This window comes from Cydia pomonella, chromosome 25 (assembly GCF_033807575.1).
Source record: "Cydia pomonella isolate Wapato2018A chromosome 25, ilCydPomo1, whole genome shotgun sequence".
NCBI classification, from domain to species: Eukaryota; Metazoa; Arthropoda; class Insecta; order Lepidoptera; family Tortricidae; genus Cydia; species Cydia pomonella.
This window is the reverse complement of record NC_084727.1, coordinates 7,237,708-7,260,012: the sequence shown is the minus strand read 5'-3', so window position 1 is coordinate 7,260,012 and position 22,305 is coordinate 7,237,708. Positions and strand designations below refer to the sequence as shown.

Below are 22,305 nucleotides of genomic sequence, written 5' to 3'. Positions count from 1 at the left end.
AAACATAGCCATTACCTTTACGTTTGTTGTATGGAAGGTAGGTAAGGAAAACACTCTCTATGTATGAAAATGTGTCCGTCAAAAAACCTTAAATAGGTGGCTACACCATACCTAGAATATTTGATAAAACATTTCAAATCATCGACAGGGCACTTCACTCAGTCAATAACAGCTAAGTTCATAGGTACTCTAGCGCTACTCTGGGGAAACTTGGAACTGTTATTTATAGCTGACAGCTGGACAATTTTGAAACTGTTCTCCCATAAGAGGGTTTTCAAGGCACATTTTTATATTTATATCCTATTTAGTTTTTTTTAATAATTATCTGGTGCTTTATTTCATGCATGGTTAGTTTATCTTAAATACATTAACTTAGAGTTGCCCTAAAATTCAACTGTACGGACGGCGTTAATGAAACAACAGCTCCGATGAAGATTATGATTTATTCTGATCTAATTAGGCAGGTTACACGATTATATATGCAATTGCTTACGTACTAATTATATACTACACCACACAACTTTTATACTAAAAACGGCTTTAAATATGTTAAATGAACAAAATATATTTTGACAGATGCTTTCGCGCCCAAAACGCTCTTTGAAAATTGTGTGACGTCACAGTTTACGGTTTGACACATAACTACATACACACGTAGAAGATACGAACTATCAACTGACATTTGTCATTTGTTGTTTATCGCCTAACTGTCAACAGTGTCAATCCGAGAGTTGTGACGTCATCAGAATCTTCAATGACGTTTCGGGTTTGGTCACGTGACGTTTGCCAAAAAATATTTTAAATTCAATATTTACAAAAATATGGTCATTAGTGTCATTACAGGTCCTCTAAAAGTAATTTAACATGTTCTTATAATCCAAAAGAATTTATTGGGATACAATTCTGCCCTAAGATTTGTAGATGGAAACAACCCTATTACATCCAGATTCTATTTCATCCTGTTGTCGGGCCTGATTTTTTTTTAAATTAATTTATCACAAAAAACTAGCTATACTCTAGCGCTACTCTGGAGAGATTTGGAAATGTTATTTATAGCTGACACCTGGACACTTTTAAAACCTTTTTTTTTTCTTTCTTGCGTTATCCTGGCATTTTTGTCACCTGCCTGGGGTCCGCTGAATAACTATCATGTGCATTGTAAGCCTGTTTTGTCACGCTGTGTGTAAACTTATTTAAATATGTTTCTAACACTCAATTGTAAAGATATCTTGACCTCGACTGTACCATCGAGCTGATCTGCTGATCAGACAGGAGGTGGCCATAAGAACTCTGTGATAAAACAACGCAACCTAATTGTGTTTGGGGTTTTTAGAATTGTCGCGATGAATATAGGTGCCTGTGGAAAGAAAAGTACAGTCAGCGATAAAAGCTTGTATAGGTAAAAAACTTAAGTAAGGTGTTGTGCACCCGTTGTATGTAGTTGTGACGTGTTCGAATAGACAATATATGTTTAAAAGACACACACAAACAAAATCAAATGTCTATTCGAACACGTCACAACTACATACAACAGGTGACTTACTTAAGTTTTTTACCTATACCAAAAATGAAATTATTGCCAAAAACTTATTTCAGTTTATATTAAGTAAATACATCGAGCTGATCTGCTGATCAGACAGGAGGTGGTTATAGGAACTCTTTTATAAAACAACGCAACCTAATTGTGTTTGGGGTTTTTAGAATTGTCGCGATGAGTATTATTTATTTGTTATTAAGACAACAAATGGACCAATTAGTGTTAGTTGATCCTAACCTACGTTAGTAATTAATAACAAACATAGATTTTGTCCTTTGACAGAGTTTCCACAACAAAGGACAATCAAGCTTATTAGCTATCTTATTTAAGATGCTATTACTGCTCCCACGTACGGCCACGGCCTCGGTTTTCTTGCCTGTAGAAAGAAAAGTACACTCAGCGATAAAAGCTTGCACCAAAAATTAAATTCGCCTATGTTTATTTCAGTTTACATTAAGTACAATGATCGCCTGTTTCTTAGAAGTAAAACATTAATCATGTATCAGTCATACAGGCATACACGTAATGTATTACCGCCTGAATCGTGATTCAGCTGCCGCGCCTAGCGCTCAATAATCATATCGCAAACTGATAGCGATAATGTTATCAGAGTAAAGGACACTGTAGCCAGGTACTTACTGGACATATTTGTATTGGCTATGGAATAAAAATACCCTCGGACGTTTGTGGAATTGTAATAAGCTTCCTGACAAGGTTTTCTCGAGGGGTTCTCGAAAAAAGGAAATAGTACATTTTAATACAAGTGTGCTAAGTTGGTCATTACACACGAGGCGATGTTGTGTAATAATCAATAAGAAAGCCGATGTGTGTAATGACCATAGCACACGCGTTTCATACGACGTTTTTCAACATACTTGCGAGGAAAAAAGAAACTTTCATATTAATCAAATTTTAAATGTTAAATCGGTTATTAAAAGTCTTGCATCTGTCATAGTGCCTGACGCCACCCGCCCCGCCGCCGGCTCCCGCCAATAGGGTTGTTTCCATCTACAAATCTTAGGGCAGAATTGTAACCCAATAAATTCTTTCACATTATAAGAACATGTTAAACTACTTTTAGGGTACCTGTAATGGCCATATTTTTGTAAATATTTAATTTAAAATATCTTTTGGCACACGTCACGTGACCAAACTCGAAACGTCTTTGAAGATCAGGATGACGTCACAACTCTCGGATTGCCACTGTTGACAGTTAGGCGATAAACAACAAATGACAAATGTCAGTTGACAGTTCGTATCTGCTACGTGCGTATGTAGTTATGTGTCAAACCGTAAACTGTGACGTCACACAATTTTCAAAGAGCGTTTTGGGCGCGAAAGCATCTTTCAAAATATATTTTGTTAATTTAATATATTTAAAGCCGTTTTTAGCATAAAAGTTGAATTTTAGGGTAACTTTTAGTTAATATAGAACGTAATACAAGCGTTTCAAAAAATTGGAAACAACCCTATTCACGTTGTAAAATCTACTCGACCAATTTAAGAAGGCTCCGTTTCCATACATATTTTTAGCAATCAGTTACCTTCTTAACTAAGTTGGATATTTAATATAATGAAAAAACACGAGTGTTATAACATATGCAAAAAGCACGCGTGTTTAATATCTAGGATTATGAGCCAGAAATCGATGGACTAAAAACGCCGTTTTGAGCAAGTGTGTTCAAAAAGTACATGTTTAGAAGAAATTCCCCGTATCAATGTATTTTTAATTTCTCATACACTGAAAGTGGACCGTTGTTGTTCTAAAAACTTTGCAGAAAATGATACGATTCTGCTCTAGAACACGTACTTCCTAGATACTTTTTTTTCCTTTTTTTATGATAAGCAATTAAAATTTTGGTTTTAAATGGAGTTGTTGTACAATTTCCATTCTGATAATTTACTCTTGATTCAATAAATAACGATATTTTTTTCTAAATTGTTAAAAATACCATTAAATAATTGGTAAAATACTACTTAGCCGTGTTTTTTTTATAAATGCACGTGTATATTATAAATTATTTCCTCGTATTCGAAATTAAAAGTACCTAGATTGTTTAGCTCGGGTGAAGGCACCATTTCAGTCTCAGACTATAGGCGCTCTGACTGCGTTCGAGTGGTTAACTACCTCGACAGAAATGGACCGGTGCCTTTCATCCCTTGGTTAACAATCTACCACACCATGCAATAATTGATCCAAAGTTAACAACTTATCGATTTATCAACGCAAAACGTTATCAGATTATAAATAAAGGGGGAAGAAACGGTATTTCGCCATGTTGCCTGGCAAATAATTATATCATGTAAGCATAATAAATATGTACTTAAGAGTTTCAAGAACCTAGCCGCCGCCGGCGCCGTCATACAATAGAAATTTAAAACGACGTTCTAAAATATCATTGAAATTTAAAACGACGTTCTAAAATAACATGATTACAAGAACATTCAAATAACGTTTATACCGTATATGTATATCTATGTCTGCGTCGCTGCGACCATGATCCCATTTTTATCACTTGTCATGCCAATTGTCACTTTCGCACTTACATACTTGTTAGAACGTGACAGGCATGGTGACAGATGATAAAGAACTGACCATCTAAGCCCTACTGCTACTAGTTTTCATCGCTAAAAATTGTTATACAAAGAAAATTTATCGATTAGAAGTTTCGTATGTAATCGTAAAAAAAACCATATGTTATTTTCTGGAGCAGCTATATGCAATCTTAGAAAGACTATTCTTTGACCAATTCTAAGGTCGAGCTGACCTGATCCCTTACGGGATTGCGATGGTACTGGCATCTATCTATATGTTACTGTAAAAGCCCGAAGTACGGTAAAACCTAGGATATACCGGTAAGACCTAGGTTTTACCGATGCCGATCGGTAAAAGCCCGAAATGTTAAATAATTATTGTTCACTTCGGGCTTTTACCGACATGGATTTGGTAAATCCTAGGTCTTACCACGTCGACCGGTAAAGGTTGAATCATGCACTGGTTCTTGACATTATTAGATGAAAATCTTGTATCAGTGTAAGGGGCGTTGCATGTAGCGCCATTTAGAGTGATGCTTCGTATTGTTTCGGCTATTTTACTAGTCATATAGATCTAGGTCTTTCGGTTTTGTTGAAAGTGAGAGTGAACTCCCTCACTGCAAATTCGGACGCCGTGAGTAGGGATGTAGAAGTCCTGAGAGTAGAGTGTCACATACCCTTTGTAAACAATATGCCCAGTTGGTGGAATTTTCGGGCTGTAGCTAGCCGCTGTAATGGGTAACAGAAACGAGTTCCGTATGTGCTTCGTTTTCCAGATGACTAGGGTGCACTGCATAATGCAGAGATTATCATATCGCGACCAATTGGCATCTTGACTAGGTATCAAGGTTTAGGTATAGTTTACAGTAAAAACAAATTAGGTATCTATTAATAGTTCTCGCCTGTTGAAGCGACTATGGCTGGGTGATCAAATGACACCCAGATGCTTTCAATTAAATAATTTTATTTTAAGTAAAAAACCTTTTGCTAAGCGTGGGTCATGGTAGTGGTTTGTAGTATCTGTCTGTCTGGTTCCGTAGTATGTTGGTACTCTCCTGTCATGCTAGTTGGTCGTACCGAGGGCCGCTCCTGGTTAGCCAGGAACATCTTTAAGCGCCGTGGACAGCTGATGTGGATGCGAAAGGAGGCCTCTGTGTCCCTAGGAACTAAGTATTGGTACGGCCGGTCGGAACAAAGGATCCGCGCCGCTAAAGGGTTATTTGAACCGGAATCTCACAACTCTATTCTGTAAGACTGCTTTCGACCGAAAGTGCGATTTTGTGTCTTAAGCAAGCTGTCAGGTACTACAAGGACAAGAACACGCCGATCTATGCGTGCTTTCTGGACTTGTCAAAGGCGTTTGACCTGGTTGTGTACGACAAGCTATAGTATAAGCTTACAAAACGGGAGATTCCATTGAATAGGTCGCGTTGCGTAAACATTGGTACAACAGCCAGGTCAATCGAGTAAGATGGGCGGGAGAGGAGTCTGACGAGTACAAACCACAATGTGGAGCGAGACAGGGAGGGCTAACATCCCTTCTCCTTTTCAACGTCTACGTAAACGAGTTGATCGAGGCACTCAGCAGGGCACATGTCTGTTGCCATACAGATGATGTGTGTTTTAACAATATAAGTTACGCTGACGACATGGCGTTGCTGGGGCCTTCGGCTGACGCGGTACGACAGCTCATCAATATTTGTGAGGAATACGCCGGGCAGCATGGTCTAAAATACAACACGGCCCAAAGTCAGGTTGTTATATTCAAAGATCGTTAGTATAACCCGTCTACGGAGCCGAGGATCATGTTGTGTGGCGTACCCCTAAAAAGTTGTAGATAGCTTTAAGTATCTGGGGCATATGCTTACAACTGAATTGAATGACGATCTGGATCTGGAAAAGGAGAAAAGAGCGACGGCAGTGAGAGGCAATATGCTTGCCCGCAGGTTCGCACGGTGTAATACATCAGTTAAATTGACGCTCTTTAGAGCTTACTGTCAGACTTTCTACACGTGCAGCCTGTGGGTGAAGTTTACACAACGAGCCTATAACGCCTTGCGCGTTCAATATAATAACATCTTGAGGATGCTGTTGCAGCTGCCGAAGTACTGCAGCGCGTCCGGCATGTTCGCTGAGGCACGAGTAGATGACTTTTTGCCATCAGGCGGAAAAGAATCGCCTCCATGCTGAGATGGGTGCGCGGCAGCAGCAACAGTCTACTCAAGGTGTTGGCCGAGCACCTCGACTGCCCCGTTACAAAGTTTTGGGTGGAGGTGGCAATTGGGAGAGCGAAATAGAGTATGGCAACCTGCGCCCCTACTCTCCACACCTGTTAGTGTTTAGTTATAAGTTCTTATTTTTATTTTTCTCTTAGTACCTAATTAGCATAGTTTTAAGTTTATAGTAATAGTCGTTATGGATCAGTGATCTGAAATAAACGGTTTTCTTTATTTATTATTTATACCCAGGGTACGAGACGAAACTTAAATACGTCCTTTTTTACATATTAAAGGTTGTGCTAAACTATTTACTTTTGTACCTAACATTTTATTCTGTAAGAAAAGGAGACACTTGACCTGTCCGACGCGTCGCATGTGATGTCACGGCGCGAAGCTCATGAACGCGACCGCACAGGACCGGACCCTAAAGGCAGCAGTGCATCAGCGCCAGAGTACTCTGAACGTACCGCGCGATCAAAACTGCTAACGTTGTTGCTACGCTGAGACTACTCTCGCGATTGTACAGTCGCGCACAGTATAACCTAATCTTACTTTGATTAGAATAACGTGCATCGTTACACTGTTTATTACTGTCCCGCTCCCACTGGTAATATAATTAACACTCGTATTTCATAAAAATAGTCATAGTGCTGACTGTTATTGTTCTGGTTTTGCTGTAGGTTTAGTTACAATTTTTCAACAACAAGCCGCGGCGGCTCTCTCTGGAGTACGGAAGGTGGGACAGGGAGAAAACCCCCCTGCTGTGGAATATATGGTATGACTGGGCCATAAGGGGGGAGGGGGGCAGTTTCCCTGCATGATCACCATCTGCTAAGCTGACGACACCATGGTGGCTGTGCGGAGAAGGCACATGGAAGATAACTTTTTCAGAGCGGCGGTAGTGACAAAGATGTCAGTGGGTCGCATCAAACGCCTAGGATTGAATGTGTCCCTCCCGAAGACTGAAGCAATTGTCTTCGGGGGACCTGGAAGGGCGCTACCTGAGAACTTAACTATAGCTGTTGCAGGTGAGAGGTTTCCGATCAATTCACACATGAAGTACCTGGGTCTTGTTCTTAACCGGAGGTAGAATTATGAACAGTATTTCCTCAGGTTAGCGCCCCGAATCGTGGGTGCTGCCTCAGCCCTTAGCCGGCTATTAACAAACGTGGGTGGGCCGAAAGCCCCTTGTCGGCGCCTGTACCTGGGCGTTGTTCGGAGCATGGCCTTATACTGGGCACGAATTTGGGCAGACAGGCTCTTGGCTAAAGCCAAGCCTCTCCTAAGGCGTCCGCTGAGGGTGGTGGCCTTGCGCATAATAAAGGAATACCATACGGTGTATTTCGCGGTGGCATTAGCCCTGGCAGGCACTCCACCCTGGGAGCTGGAAGCTAAAATGATAGCTGGAAATTACCATATGAGAGCAGAGGCCAGAGCGCGTGGAGAACGCCTCGACCCAGAGGTGGCGAAGAAAGAGCAACGACAGGCTGTCATGAGACTGAGGGACCGCTGGAAGAGCGACCTGGAGGATTCCTCCTATGGAGTCCGCAGTATAGGGGCTCTCCTCCCGTCATTCGACCAGTGGCTCGATAGAGAACACGGGGTGCCCAGCTGCAGAGTGACGCAGGTAACAACCGGACACGGTTGCTACGGTCATTACTTGCATGAAATGAAGAGAGAGCCAACCACAATCTGCCATGACACGGCCCAGCACACACTTGAATCGTGCAGGCGATTGGCTGTGGTACGCCAAAACATGATGGTGGCAAACATCTTATTTATTAGGATAATGTTCCTTATTTTGCTCAAATTAAATGCGTGTGTGTGTTTTATTGATATTAGTAAAGCGACCTGAGGGCCCACCGCGAACCACGTTCGACGGGTTGTCTTCCTGTCACACTTACGTACAAATTTACAAGTGCGACAGAGAGGCAACACGTCGAACGTGGTTCGCGGTAGGCCCTCTGGTCTCGAAAAAATATTTTAAACTTGATAGAGCAAATTTCTCATTACTCCCAAAAATATTCTCCGGAAAGTTCTCCGACACATTTCTTTATAAGTAGTATTTTGAATACAAACTATTTCTTATTTATATCAAGTTGTTTCTTTGTACATGTGTTTTTCGGATACTTGAGTTTTTCCAAGCTTTTATAAAACTTAATCTTGGAAGCTAAACTAGACACTTGAATTTTGGATTATGTAAAACGGAAGAAAAGTACGATTTAGTATTTTTCTGGAAACAAAAAACATTGTTTGTACAAGTTTTTATCGCTTACCGTACTTTTCTTTCGTTCGGTACGTTCAGAGTACTCTGGCGCTGGTGCACTGCTGCCTTTAGGGTCCGGTCCTGTGCGGTCGCGTTCATGAGCTTCGCGCCGTGACATCACACGCGACGCGTCGGACATCGGACAGGTCAAGTGTCTCCTTTTCTTACAGAATAAAATGTTAGGTATAAAAGTAAATAGTTTAGCACAACCTTTAATATGTAGAAAAGGACGAATTTAAATTTTGGTCTCGTACCCTGGGTATAAAAAAAAACCGTTTATCACTGATCCATAACGACTATTAGTATAAACTTAAAACTATGCTAATTAGGTACTAAGAGAAAAATAAAAATAAGAACTTATAACTAAACACTAAGATGTGTGCAGAGTAGGGGCGCAGGTTGCCAATGTTGCCATACTCTATTTCGTTCTCCCAATTGCCACCTCCACCCAAAACTTTGTAACGGGGCAGTCGAGGTGCTCGGCCAACACCTTGAGTAGGCTGTTACTGCTGCCGCGCACCCGTCTCAGCATGGAGGCGATTCTTTTCCGCCTGATGGCAAAAAGTCATTTACTCGCGCCTCAGCGAACATGCCGGACGCGCTGCAGTGCTTCGGCAGCCGCAACAGCATCCTCAAGATGTTATTATATTGAACGCGCAAGGCGTTATAGGCTCGTTGTGTAAACTTCACCCACAGGCAGCATCCTCAAGATTGAATGATTTAATTGAAAGCCCCTGGGTGTCATTTGATCGATTCATCAAGCGAGAACTATTAATAGATACCTAATTTGTTTTTACTGTAAACTATACCTAAACCTTGATACCTAGTCAAGATGCCAATTGGTCGCGATATGATAATCTCTGCATTATGCAGTGCACCCTAGTCATCTCGAAAACGAAGCACATACGGAACGCGTTTCTGTTACCCATTACAGCGGCTAGCTACAGCCCGAAAATTCCTACCAACTGGGCATATTGCTTACAAAGGGTATGTGACACTCTACTCTTAGGACTTCTAGATCCCTACTCACGGCGTTCGAATTTGCAGTGAGTAGAGTTCACTCTCACTTTCAGCAAAACCGAAAGACCTAGATCTATATGACTAGTAAAATAGCCGAAACAATACGAAGCATCACTCTAAATGGCGCTACATGTAACGCCCCTTACACTGATACAAGATTTTCATCTAATAATGTCAAGAACCAGTGCATTATTCAACCTTTACCGGTCGACGTGGTAAGACCTAGGATTTACCAAATTCATGTCGGTAAAAGCCCGAAGTGAACATTAATTATTTCACATTTCGGGCTTTTACCGATCGGCATCGGTAAAACCTAGGTCTTACCGGTATATCCTAGGTTTTACCGTACTTCGGGCTTTTACAGTAACATATACAACTATTTACGATTTCTTATATTATATTGTGCTTATGATTTCAGATCAAGTGTGTGTGTCATCAACAAGCCAGTGCCAAGCTTTGGAGCTGGGTGATTCTCAAGCCATCTGTACCCCCGTTGAATCCCGGTTAGTATTTACTACACCGCAAAACCTTGCGGTTCAGAAATCAGAATGGCGCAATAAGGTAAAAGAAGGTGTAGCTACTTTTGAAGAAGCTCCACTTGAACACCTGGACCAAAAGCGCCTTCAACGAAAGTCTAGACCTAAGCCGTCCTACGCATACACATATAGCGACCAAGGGAAGCTTTATTGTGCACAGCGCGACCGGAATTTTAAGACTAATTAAGAGGAAATTTTAAAGGTCGCCGTTGTCGGACACCACATGGAGGATAAATATATTTAGTACTTACTAAGTAAATAAATAAATAAATATTATAGGCCATTATTACACAAATTGACTAAGTTCCACAGTTAAAGCTCAATAAGGCTTGTGTTGAGGGTACTTAGACAACGATATATATAATATATAAATATTTATAAATACTTAAATACATAGAAAACACCCATGACTCAGGAACAAATATCCATGCTCATCACACGAATAAATGCCCTTACCAGGATTTGAACCCGGGACCATCAGCTTCGTAGGCAGGGTCACTACCCACTAGGCCAAACCGGTCGTCAAACCGGAAGTAGGAGTTAATCTTACTTTGGTAGTTTTGCCTCGCACAGCTAAACTGTGGAACGAACTTTCGCCCGCGGTATTTGCTGTCGCTATTAGGACAATACCCAATAACCAATGCGTGCTTTTGCAACCGGTATTTAACCTTTAATCAGCGTTCCTAGCGTTGTTCTCGACATTTTTGCCACGGCTTTCTAAGGAAACCATGGAGTCCGCTCGTCCACTCAACCCCAAGATTTGAAGTAGCTAGACTAGTTACGTTAACGAATGGAACTGCCATTACCCAAACGCAATTTCTCAAGAGGAAACTAAGGCTTATCGTATTAAGTCGGGTATCCCTATGATGTGACGGAATAACAACTTTTGTTTTACAAATCGGTGTTTGATCCTCCATTAGAAATTAACCCATTTTTATATTTTTTCTCAGAGTGGACTGCGCGTTACAACTAGCGCGCGGCACAGCTGACGTGGGCTTCTTCAGCGATGAGGAGCTCCTGGTCCTCGCGCAGACGCAACCCAACGACCACCGCGTCATTGCCACCGTCAGGGACATCACTAAACCAGGTCAGTGTAGAGCAGTGGAGGATCGTTCAAAGAACTCGATTCCCACCGGCTTGTCTAATTTCAGTCCGTTGAGTATTTTCACGATCGGTTTATGGACAAAAGGAAAGCAAAATTAGCTCCGGGTTCCCTACGAATATTTGTGACGCGCCGCCACTGGTGTAGAGTCAGTCTAAGTGTTGTCCAGGACGCTCCACAAACGGCACATTCTGGGAATCGCCGGTGTATGTTTAAGTAGTGGCTAGGCTTGCGACACAATTCCCGTGGGATCAGTTTTGAGCTCTAGGTGCACTTCTAAACTTTTGTTGGGTTGAACACAAACTAGTTTAATACAGCACTTTTTGTTTGTCTTATTGTGCTCATATCCATACTAATTGACCATCAACTTCCAGGTGCGGTGTCCTTCCAGGCAGTGGCGGTGGTCCGCAACACCCACACTAATGGACTAGAGGGACTGCGTGGCAGCAAGTACTGCCACCCTGGCTTAGGCGAGGCTGCGCTGCGCTGGTCACCGCGCGTTGAGAAGCAACTTGAAACTCAGGTAAGATTAAAAAGTTGAAGGAAATAATAACGCAAGATTTGAATGGGTCCTTCTTTGCAAGTAGAAGAAAGTGAAGGATAGAGTGCTGAAAGTCACGCTTAAGGAAGGCAGTGGTTCGCATATCTGCAAAACGCGCATTTACATTAATGGTACTGGCAGACGATCCGCCTTATGAAAAGCAGCCATCGTCGTCCATGGACATAACCCAAAACAAGAGAGCCACTAATTCGTTAGGCACCATTGAGAACCCTGAATACTCGCATCTCGAATGTATAGGCGCCTTACCTACATCTTGCTCTTCTGTGAAAGAAACCTGCATTTACTTATCTACGTACAATTGTCTATTGTCAACAAAACAATTTTCTACACAGAAATTCTATAAAGTGTATAAATCTTCAATCCGCAGTATCTCCGCATCCGTGAGTACAAACCATCTTTCTGTACACATTAATGGGAAATTTAGACTCGAGAAGAGAGAGAGATAAGTAATATGCTGTTTTCTTCTTTTATTTTGCCACGAATAAACGCTCTCTATTCTCTATTCTATTCTCTATAATACATTGTTGTTTCAGGCCGCCAACACCGACCGCTGCCCAGAGGCAGACTACAAGTTCAAGACAGCCGAGGAGATGGAAGTGGCGGCTCTGAGCCAATTCTTCGGAGAATCCTGTCGCCCTGGAGCCTGGAGCGCCAATGCTACCGTTGATGCCGAACTTAGTAAGTCAACATGTACTTCTTAGCTTCTGAAACAACTTTCCAGCAAGTAAATGGGGAAGTCCTACTGTAGACGTCATATTTTCATAGGAGTTCGACTTTTATGGTGGCAATATCACACTGTCATTTTCCAATAGGGTTGTTTCCAATTTTTTGAAACGCTTGCGTTACGTTCTATATTAAGAGTCCTTATTCCTACAGACGAGCGTATTTTGTAAAATGCTTCCTTTTTCATTCAAGATTACGACGTAACTATTAGTATTTATTCAAAAACTGATAACGTACTTAAATAATCGTTTCCTAAACTAGGGGCTCCAACAGTTCAAATTTTCATTTTCTCTTTTAAACCTCTTTTTTAATGAGGTTTTTTGGGAGTCTTTTCCAAATTTTGCAGTGAGATGTGGCGTTTCGGTTCTCAATTTTGCTATAAACAAGAATCATTTGGTACATGAATGACTACAATTCGATTCAACATATCTCGTACGAGGGGCTGGAATGATTAACAATCGAAAATTCATTTGAAAAAACTGATAAAATACCTTCCGAGTTTTCTTCATTTTTTTGGCGAAAACAGGGTTTTATTATATTTTATTTCCGCAAATTGTACGCATATTTTGCTTTAAAAATAATATTGTAGCAAACTGTAACTTTATGTTAACCTATAAAAAAAAATCGTAACTATGGGACCTACATTGCCGTAAATTTATATTTTTTTTAAACACGTATAAATCACGCAGCAGCGACGCCCCGCTCACAGTCCGCGCGGAGCGCGCTTAGAGGACGGACCTGTGCTCGATTGTCAGGCATTCGTTGCGATCGTAATCAGCTACGGAGTTCCGAGAAGTGCTATATACTGCGATTAGAAAATCTTAATAAAAGTTCATTTTTTACAGTATGCCAAACAGACTCGCTTATTGATGGATTTTCAGTGTTACTTTTTTTTAATACTAAGTCGGTGGCAAACAAGCATACGGCCCGCATATGTACGCCTGCAACTCCAGAGGAGTTACATGCGCGTTGCCGACCCTAACCCCCTCCCGCCCCTCGTTGAGCTCTGGCAACCTTACTCACCGGCAGGAACACAACACTATGAGTAAGGTCTAGTGTTATTTGGCTGCGATTTTCTGAAAAACGCATTTTCACTTGAAATTACGTTAGGGTTTGCATTATTATTTTTGACCCGGATGAAGACCAAGTTCTCATGATGGAGTCAGGAGTTGGTCACCAGAACTAATAATCTACTAATTATAATCCCATCGTGTTTGGGCTCAAAAGATTTGCCCTGACGAACACCATCGATCTAGATGAGGTCCAGGGTCTCATGATGGAGTCAGGAGTTGGTCACTAGAACTCCTAATCTACTCATTATAATTCCATCGTGTTTGGGCTCAACAGAGTTGCCCTGACGAGCACCTTCAATCTAAATGAGGTCCAGGGTCTCATGATGGAGTCAGGAGCTGGTCACCAGAACTCCTAAATTACTCATCATAACCTCATCGTGTTTGGGCTCAATAGATTTGCCCTGACGAGCATCATCAATCTAGATAAAGTCCAGGGTCTCATGATGGAGTCAAGAGTTGGTCACTAGAACTCCTAATCTACTCATTATAATTCTAACGTGTTTGGGCTCAAAAGATTTGCCCTGACGAGCACCATCGATCTAGATGAGGTCCAGGGTCTCATGATGGAGTCAGGAGTTGGTCACCAGAACTCCTAATCTACTCATCATAACTCCATCGTGTTTGGGCTCAATAGAGTTGCCCTGACGAGCACCATCAATCTAGATCAGGTCCAGGGTCTCATGATGGACTCAGGAGTTGATCACCAGAACTCCTAGTCTATTCCTTCCCCTCCGGTCTCCGCAATGAGCGGACGTGTCCCCAAGTCCGCGCTCGTTTTTTCGCTAATAAAATAAAATTAGAAATTCCTATTGGCTTAAATAAGGCGGGACAAATGTGCTAACCTCTTCGTGACCATAAAAGTGCGTGAGTGCAAGTGCGACGAGTGCATTTCGCGTTGTTTTTACCTGTTATTGCGACCATGCTATCGTCTACGTAACATCTAGCAGTGCTACGAATTTGCTACGCAATCATCTACTACACGTGCTACGGCTTACGTCATCTTAATTGCGCCGTGTCTTAAAAAAATAACATAATTTTATCTTGTAAACTAGAATAACCGCGCCGCGGGTGAAGAAGCGGTATCGGCTACGTGCTACCTACCTGTGCTACGGGGCTACGTTCAGAGGTTTTAACTACATGGTACTACACGGTTCTAGACATCTGCTACGCCCGATTATCGTAATAAAATAATACATCTCCTCAAAATATCTACTATCTGCACATAAAAATATAATCAGAAAGTATGGGAACACCTACGAGGCCGCTGGCAGAGAGTTGCTCAAACCCTGATTTGAGTACAAACACAGCCAATATTATGGAATCCAACAACACTGCCTTGTTCCGAAAACGTAAACATTCCGATGATAACCTCTCTAGCCAGATGGCATCGCTTATGGCAATGTTCAAGGACTTCAAAACAGAGCAGGCGGCTAATTTCAATAAGATGGATGAAAATATAGTTAGCTTAAAGCAGCAGAGTAACAAAATCGAAACTATGCTGACAAATGTGACTGAAAAATATACACAGTTAGAAACACGAGTCGAGGCACTTGAAGTGAACGAAGCCGTGGCCAGCTCATCTATCTCCAACTTGAGCGGACAGGTTGAAAACCTACAGAGGAAACTGCTTGAGACCACCGTGGAAATTCGAAACATTCCAACTGACAGCAACGAACAAGCGGCGGACCATCTCAAAAAAATTCACCAGGCCTTGAGCCTAGACTTTGAGTCCCACTTTGTGCGTTCGATTTATCGGGCCAGGGGTAAACCGAACGCGCCAAGACCAATAGTAGTTGAATTTTCAAGTGTGAGCCAAAAAATAGCCTTGCTGCGTGCGTTGCGCAGTTATAATAAGGAAAATATTACAGACAGCTTTAATACGTCTTTGATTGGACTACCAACAAAAAGCACTATCTATATTGGAGAGAGACTTACTCCAAATTGCAAAAAGCTACAATACCTAACTAGGATGGCAGTGAAAAAAGGCCAATATAAGGCTTCGTGGACATCTGCAGGGCGCTTGTACGTCCGCAAAGAAGAGGGCCAGCCAGGCATCGAGATAACGGACTCAAATCAACTAGCTAATGAATCCTTATGACTTGTCGGGTCTGTGTTACTTACCGTGGTATTTGGCCTAAAATACCTATATTTTTCGTTTCTTTTGTTATTCTTTTCACTAATTATAGATTTTTGCGATTTAATTTATATTGGATATGTATTTTCTAACTACAATTACTTCCTTTTGACACACACACAACATACCACAAACTATCACACACACCAGCACACTAATAAACACTTTATAAAGCAAAGATCCTTATATCAAATCAACATAAAAAGGCAAAGCAAAACATACCTAACAATAATAGTGTTGTGTTGGTCGGCCCGTGACAATACTCTGACAATATCCGCGATGATTAAAAATAATGTTCCTTTTGTGCCTTATTGCCGGCACTATAAGTAGAAAATAATATGTCCTTAGACGTTTTATCTGCGGATATCGACAAGAGTGTTGTTATTGGTGACTCACATCTATTAAAAGACCCTACTCAGTGTATTCACTTATTAAACCGACAATCAAATCGAGGTCATCTTACTATCATTACACAGAATATAAGAAGCCTAAACTGTAACTTCAATAACTTACAAATATTATTATCTAGGTTCCATTTTGAATTTGATATTATTATCTTAACAGAATGTTGGTTGTCTGCAGATTCTGTTATACCAATTATGTCTAATTACCGAAGTTATTCTACGCAAAAATATCTTAATCAGAATAGTGGTGTGGTGGCCTACATAAGAGAAGGACTCGACGCACAAGTAACGGAACCGGATCTGGACGATGCAAACTGCCTCCTTATTACACTTAGACATAAATTTGTGATTTTAGGGGTATACAGACCACCTTGTTTTAGAAATATTGACCCCTTTATCACAAGCCTAGACCTCCTACTCCAGAGCATCAAGCACTATCCAAATATAATAGCCATAGGTGACCTCAACATTGATATAAAACCACAAACTAACGATAACAGAAGTTGCGACTACTTGAATACTGCGGCTGTTCATGGACTTATACCAAGTCACTACCTCCCAACGCGCCTTGACAACTGTCTGGATCATTGTCTTATTAAATCTCGACTCACTGCACTAACCTTTGTTTGCGAAACCACCGTTACCGATCATTGTTGCGTATTTACATCCATTTCCAATTTAGGGGCTCTTGCTACTAACAAATATAGGGTACAATCTAAAACTATGTTTAAAACCGCATCTGAAGAAATATCAACCGTCGATTGGGGCCAAGTCATGGAGTGCTATGATGCTAATACAGCAACTGATTTATTTCTATCCTCGATATTAGCTATCTTAGATAAACATACTGGTTCCCACGTAGTGCCCAATAGAAGAAAGACCCATAAGCCATGGATTACGCCTGGTCTCCTCCGTTGTATTAGGTTTCGAGATCGACTGCACATAAAGCTTAGAAATCAACCTCAAAATCAAATTCTACAAGTTTCATACAAAAGATATCGTAACACGTGTAACCGTATTCTAAACGATGTAAAGCGTAATTATGAACGGGATTTGATAAACAAAAATAAAAATAATTTAAAGAAAACTTGGGAAGTAATAAAGGATATATGCCACATTAATAAACAAAAATCTCAACCCTTTGATATTCTGAAATTAAAACATAATCCTCAAGAGTCAGTTAATTTCATTAATGAATACTTCAGTAACGTAGGACAAAATCTTGCTGAGAAAATGCTGTCAAACCACCATCAAAACAATCAACCTGCCAATAATTATTATGCAAGCCCTGTCAACTCCATTGTCTTACTACCGACCGATGCTACGGAAATAAAAACCCTTATACTATCCCTAAAAAACAGCATTTCTACAGGATGGGACGGAATTTCATCTTCATTCCTTAAGCTATGTGTGGATTCCATATCTAAACCTATAGCTCACATCTGCAACCTGGCTCTGGCAACTGGTGTCTTTCCCGAAGCACTTAAAAAGTCGATAATAATTCCTATTTACAAATCGGGTGACAGGGGCATCATAAATAATTATCGTCCAATCTCCCTCCTCCCAACACTAGGGAAAATTCTGGAAAAGGTTATGAACAAGCGCCTGTTGCATTATCTCGAATCAAATAAGTTTATTTCACAAAATCAGTATGGCTTCCGGAAGCACATCTCCACGTCAGACGCTTTAAATCACGTCATTAGCTTAATATCTCGTAAACTTGACTCTAATTATAAATGCCTGGGCGTGTTCTTAAACTTAGCAAAAGCCTTTGATACTGTTTTTATTCCATCGCTTGTAAATAAAATGGAACATCTTGGTATTAGAGGAATTCCACTTCAGTTATTTAATAGTTACCTCAGCGGAAGAACACAGACTGTCAGGGTGGGTGAATACGTGAGTGACGAGCAGCCTCTATCTTTCGGGGTGCCACAAGGAAGCGTGCTCGGTCCAACCCTATTTCTTATATTCATTGACGGACTGTGTCACCTACAACTACATAATGCGGACATTACCACTTTTGCTGACGACACAGTTTTAATCTTTCATGGATCCACATGGAACGAGGTTAAAAACAATGCGGAATTGGGCTTAGCTAAAGTCATGGAGTGGCTTAACTTGAACATCCTCTCTCTGAACCTTGATAAAACTAAATATATCACCTTCAGCATCAGGAATTCTACTCAACCAGATAATACTTTCAGTATCAAGGCCCACTCGTGTGGTTATCCCTTCCTATCTTCTTGTAGTTGTTATAAGCTAGAGTCTACAAGACTTACTAAGTACCTAGGACTACTTATTGACCAAAATCTCAATTGGATCTCCCAGATCAATTTACTTACAACACGCGTTATAAAACTGATCTATATTTTTAAAAATATTAGACACCTCGGGGAACCACTAGTAAAGAGTATTTATTTTGCTTTGTGTCAATCCATACTAACATATGGTATTGAAGCCTGGGGAGGAGCCAAGAAATCTCACCTGATAAAAATTGAACGCGCCCAGCGCGCGATAATCAAGGTCGCCACTTCTAAAAAAATAAACTATCCCACTGGTCTCATCTATAAGGAGTTTGATGCCCTGACTGTTAGACAGCTATTCATTGTGGCGCTGATTTCCAGACAACACAAGGATACTTCTGGTGTAAGACCTCTACAAAGACGACGGGATCGAGTCTTTAGCATACCACCCTGTAAAACAAAATTTGCTCATAACTTTCAATTCTTCTTAGGGCCCTTCCTGTACAACCGTTTAGCAAAACATATTGACCTGCAGAAGTATACCAACAGAGGCTGTAAAATTGCTGTAACTGCGTATCTCAAGCAATTAAATTATGAAGGCACAGAATCACTATTCCAGATATCATCCTGATTGTTGGGATGCATATGTACCGCAACAAAGACCTCAAATTGATTTATTGAATGAAGTTTTTTTTTTATTTTTTTTTTGTGCACTGTTGTACTGTCTAATGCTACGTTTTGCCGCCCTTTAGGATCTATTTTGCGCTTTTATACATATACACATACCACATATTAGCACACACACACACACACACACATTGACTTCACATACACTTCGTACCCTTGGTGCAATAAAGCCACATGTGACTTTATACCAAAATCGATTTTATCTCGCGAAAGTTACACAAATGTTGTATACTATCAAAAACAAAAATCCTTTTTTCTGTATCTTTATTAGTTTCTTAAATAAAGCAAGCGAACACCGACGCATGTGATCAGTTGAAAATGAAATAATGCCGCTACCGCACGTGCGTCGTTGTTTCCCGATGTTACCACAAGCGCCTTAGCTGCGCACGCGACGATGTAAGTTCAGTTGCGTCTGTTTTTTACGGGTCTATGTGGTACTAACATATTTTTTGAAAGAAACGTGTTAATAATGTTTTATTGGTGTTATTTTCTGCTTGTATCATACTGTTATATAACTTAAAAATGGTAGTCACAATGTCACATATGCCTTTGTTGCACAAAATATTCCCAACCGCAAATAAACATGTAGCTTTATTAGCCACAAAATATTGATTCGATATATACACTTGCGCCCTTTTTACATGAAATGGATAAACATACATCTTTATTGAATAGTTTAAGCACAGAAAAATGGTATAATTATAGATCCAATCTGCTTAATTTTAATTTATATATCATTATAGATTACCCATAAATACTATAAAGTGATTAGCAGCGCAATTTTGTTTATTTTTATTTTCACTTCGCATGTAGTAATGATAGTGGGTGAAAGAAATTGTAGCTTTTTTAGGAATATTTATGTACGTATTTCCGAATTGAAAAAAAAAAACGCACTATAGGATCTCTCGTGGGTATGTCTGTCTATCTGTCTGTCACAGCGAATTTACCCTTATTTTCTACGGCACGCACGTGACATATATGTATATTTCTAAGTTAAACATGGACGAGTACCAAACGCAAATAAAATAAAATAAAAGTATAGGCATCAATTAATAAATAATATTGCGTGTAATTTTAATTATAGTAAAGTTTTAAATTATACTGAAATGTAGGTAATACCTATTATGATTTAGTGTGCAACCGGGTGTCTTCATATATCTTATATGTATTTATTTAAATAACAGCACTACTGGCATGTTACCATTATGCATAAGGTATTATGAATATTAAATATTCATTATCTCTATTTACGCCGCTAATAAATATAATGTCAATATATCGCATTCCTTTCTTGAGAAAGGACATACACAAAATGAAGGCGATAGTGTTCATTCAACTATTGAGAAAGCGTCGTCACTGAAGACAATTTATACGCCTGAAGAGTGGAGACTTCTAGTCCGATGGGTCAGATCACCAGATCATGAGCCTTATTTGGTCAAAAATATGACACAAAACAGTTTTTATGATTTTAAGAGCGAGTTAAATTACCGTGTTTGGAAAAACAACAGCCAAGATGAAAACATAAGTTGGAAGAGTGTAAGAGAGGTATCAATTAGTAAAGATGACCCGTTCAAGGTGAAGTATGTGATTGTTAAGAACAGAACAAGACGACAAACAGCCCATGTGGATGTAAGAAGTAGGAGTAATATAAATTTTGAAGACACATAGGTACTTAGAATCATTTAATTGTATACTTTTGTAATATTGATTGCAATACTGATCTCAATTTATGTAAAAAAAAAACTGAAGAATACCTCTTGCATGTACTTTCAGTAGAGTTCAAATTATATGTCAGCATTATGCCAGTCAACTTATAGGTAAGTCTGAGTTAATAAAACTTCATACCTAAGTAAATAATTAGTACTAGTTTGTGTAGATGTTAAAATAATTTACTAACTTATTTCAAATAATAAAATATTTCTCCATCCAAATATATTACAGGCATTATAGCTGCAAGTAAGAGGAGTATTTCTTAAGTTTTATTACCATAATATAGTGGAATAAGATTTAATCAGATTTATAAAGAGTTAATTTAATCATGTGTGACAGAACCTAAGTTCTGTTTTAGAAGTTTGTACTTTATTTATGTACTGTTTGGTTAGTAATTTAAATCTCTTTTTTGTTCTTAAATTTATTTTATGTACAAAATGCCTCAGTAAAACCCCTCTAGTATGTAGTTAATTCAAATTATATATCAGTCAAATTATAAGTAAGACAGTATTAATAACATTTCTTATCTAAGTACATTATTCAGACCAGTTTCGAAATTAAACGCTAACATACTATTATTTTATTACTTATATTCGTATTTCAAATAGTTTAATATTTTTTACTGCTGCAGACAAGAGGGCCAATTCTAATTTTTTTTACCAATACTTGAAATTCGATTACATAATTATAAGGAAAGAGATAATTTTAATCATGTAAGCAGAGATTGAACTATGTTTTACTAGTTTATTATTTTTATTTTGCGGTTTGGTTACCTAAATATCTGACTCTTTTTAAAATTACGTTTATGTATTTAACAATTTTATGACTTGATATAAAAATATAAAAATTAAACAGTTCCTATTATTGCACTTGCGTCCCTCCACTAAAATTACATTTCGGTAAATAAAGATGCATGTACACATACTTCATGCGGATATCCATGCAATAAAGACGCATGTCTACTTACGTTTGCTACAGTTTGGGACAATAAAGCCGTAAGTACACATGCAACCCACGATTTCCGAAAATAATTAAATAATTAGAATAACCTACATCGTATTAAATAGAGTATAATTATATAACAGTTATTGTAAAATTTTATAAACCTAACATTAAGCATAAAAGAGATATTTTCAAATTTTGATTGTCAGAATCTTTAAACCTCTCTCCTGAAAAGTCATCATTATGCAGATGTGGCTTTATTGCACCAAGGGTGCGACTTTGTATCCAAATCCTTTTGCATATAAAATTAGTACTTAAGTTTATAACATAGCCTTGTCATACCTTGCAATAAGCCTTTAATTTATTTTCTTCTTTCTTTACTGTATACACTCAAACACATGGGATGTCCAACTATGACATCATGGACCGCGGGCTGAAGGTGAAGGGGAGGAGGATACCTTGCCGTAATACAGTATAAACTAGTACGGAAGGTAGCTTACTTTCGCTATACCTTGCACATTCATACGAGTATAAGTATAAATATATAGATCCATATGTATAGCAATTTATGTACCTAAGCTATGTTCCTATGTAACAGTAAGCAATAAAGAT

General features: G+C 39.5%; 1 protein-coding gene across 2 annotated transcripts in view; it reads left to right on the top strand.

The window, feature by feature from the left end:
* Positions 1–22,305, top strand: part of LOC133531448 (transferrin-like) — a 39,128-nt gene that overhangs the window by 1,694 nt on the left and 15,129 nt on the right. For both annotated transcript variants that reach the window (XM_061869676.1, XM_061869677.1), the window contains exons 2-5: positions 9,996–10,080; positions 11,064–11,200; positions 11,590–11,738; positions 12,311–12,455. In XM_061869676.1, coding sequence (XP_061725660.1) covers positions 9,996–10,080; positions 11,064–11,200; positions 11,590–11,738; positions 12,311–12,455 — 516 coding nt within the window. The remainder of the gene's footprint in view (positions 1–9,995; positions 10,081–11,063; positions 11,201–11,589; positions 11,739–12,310; positions 12,456–22,305) is intronic.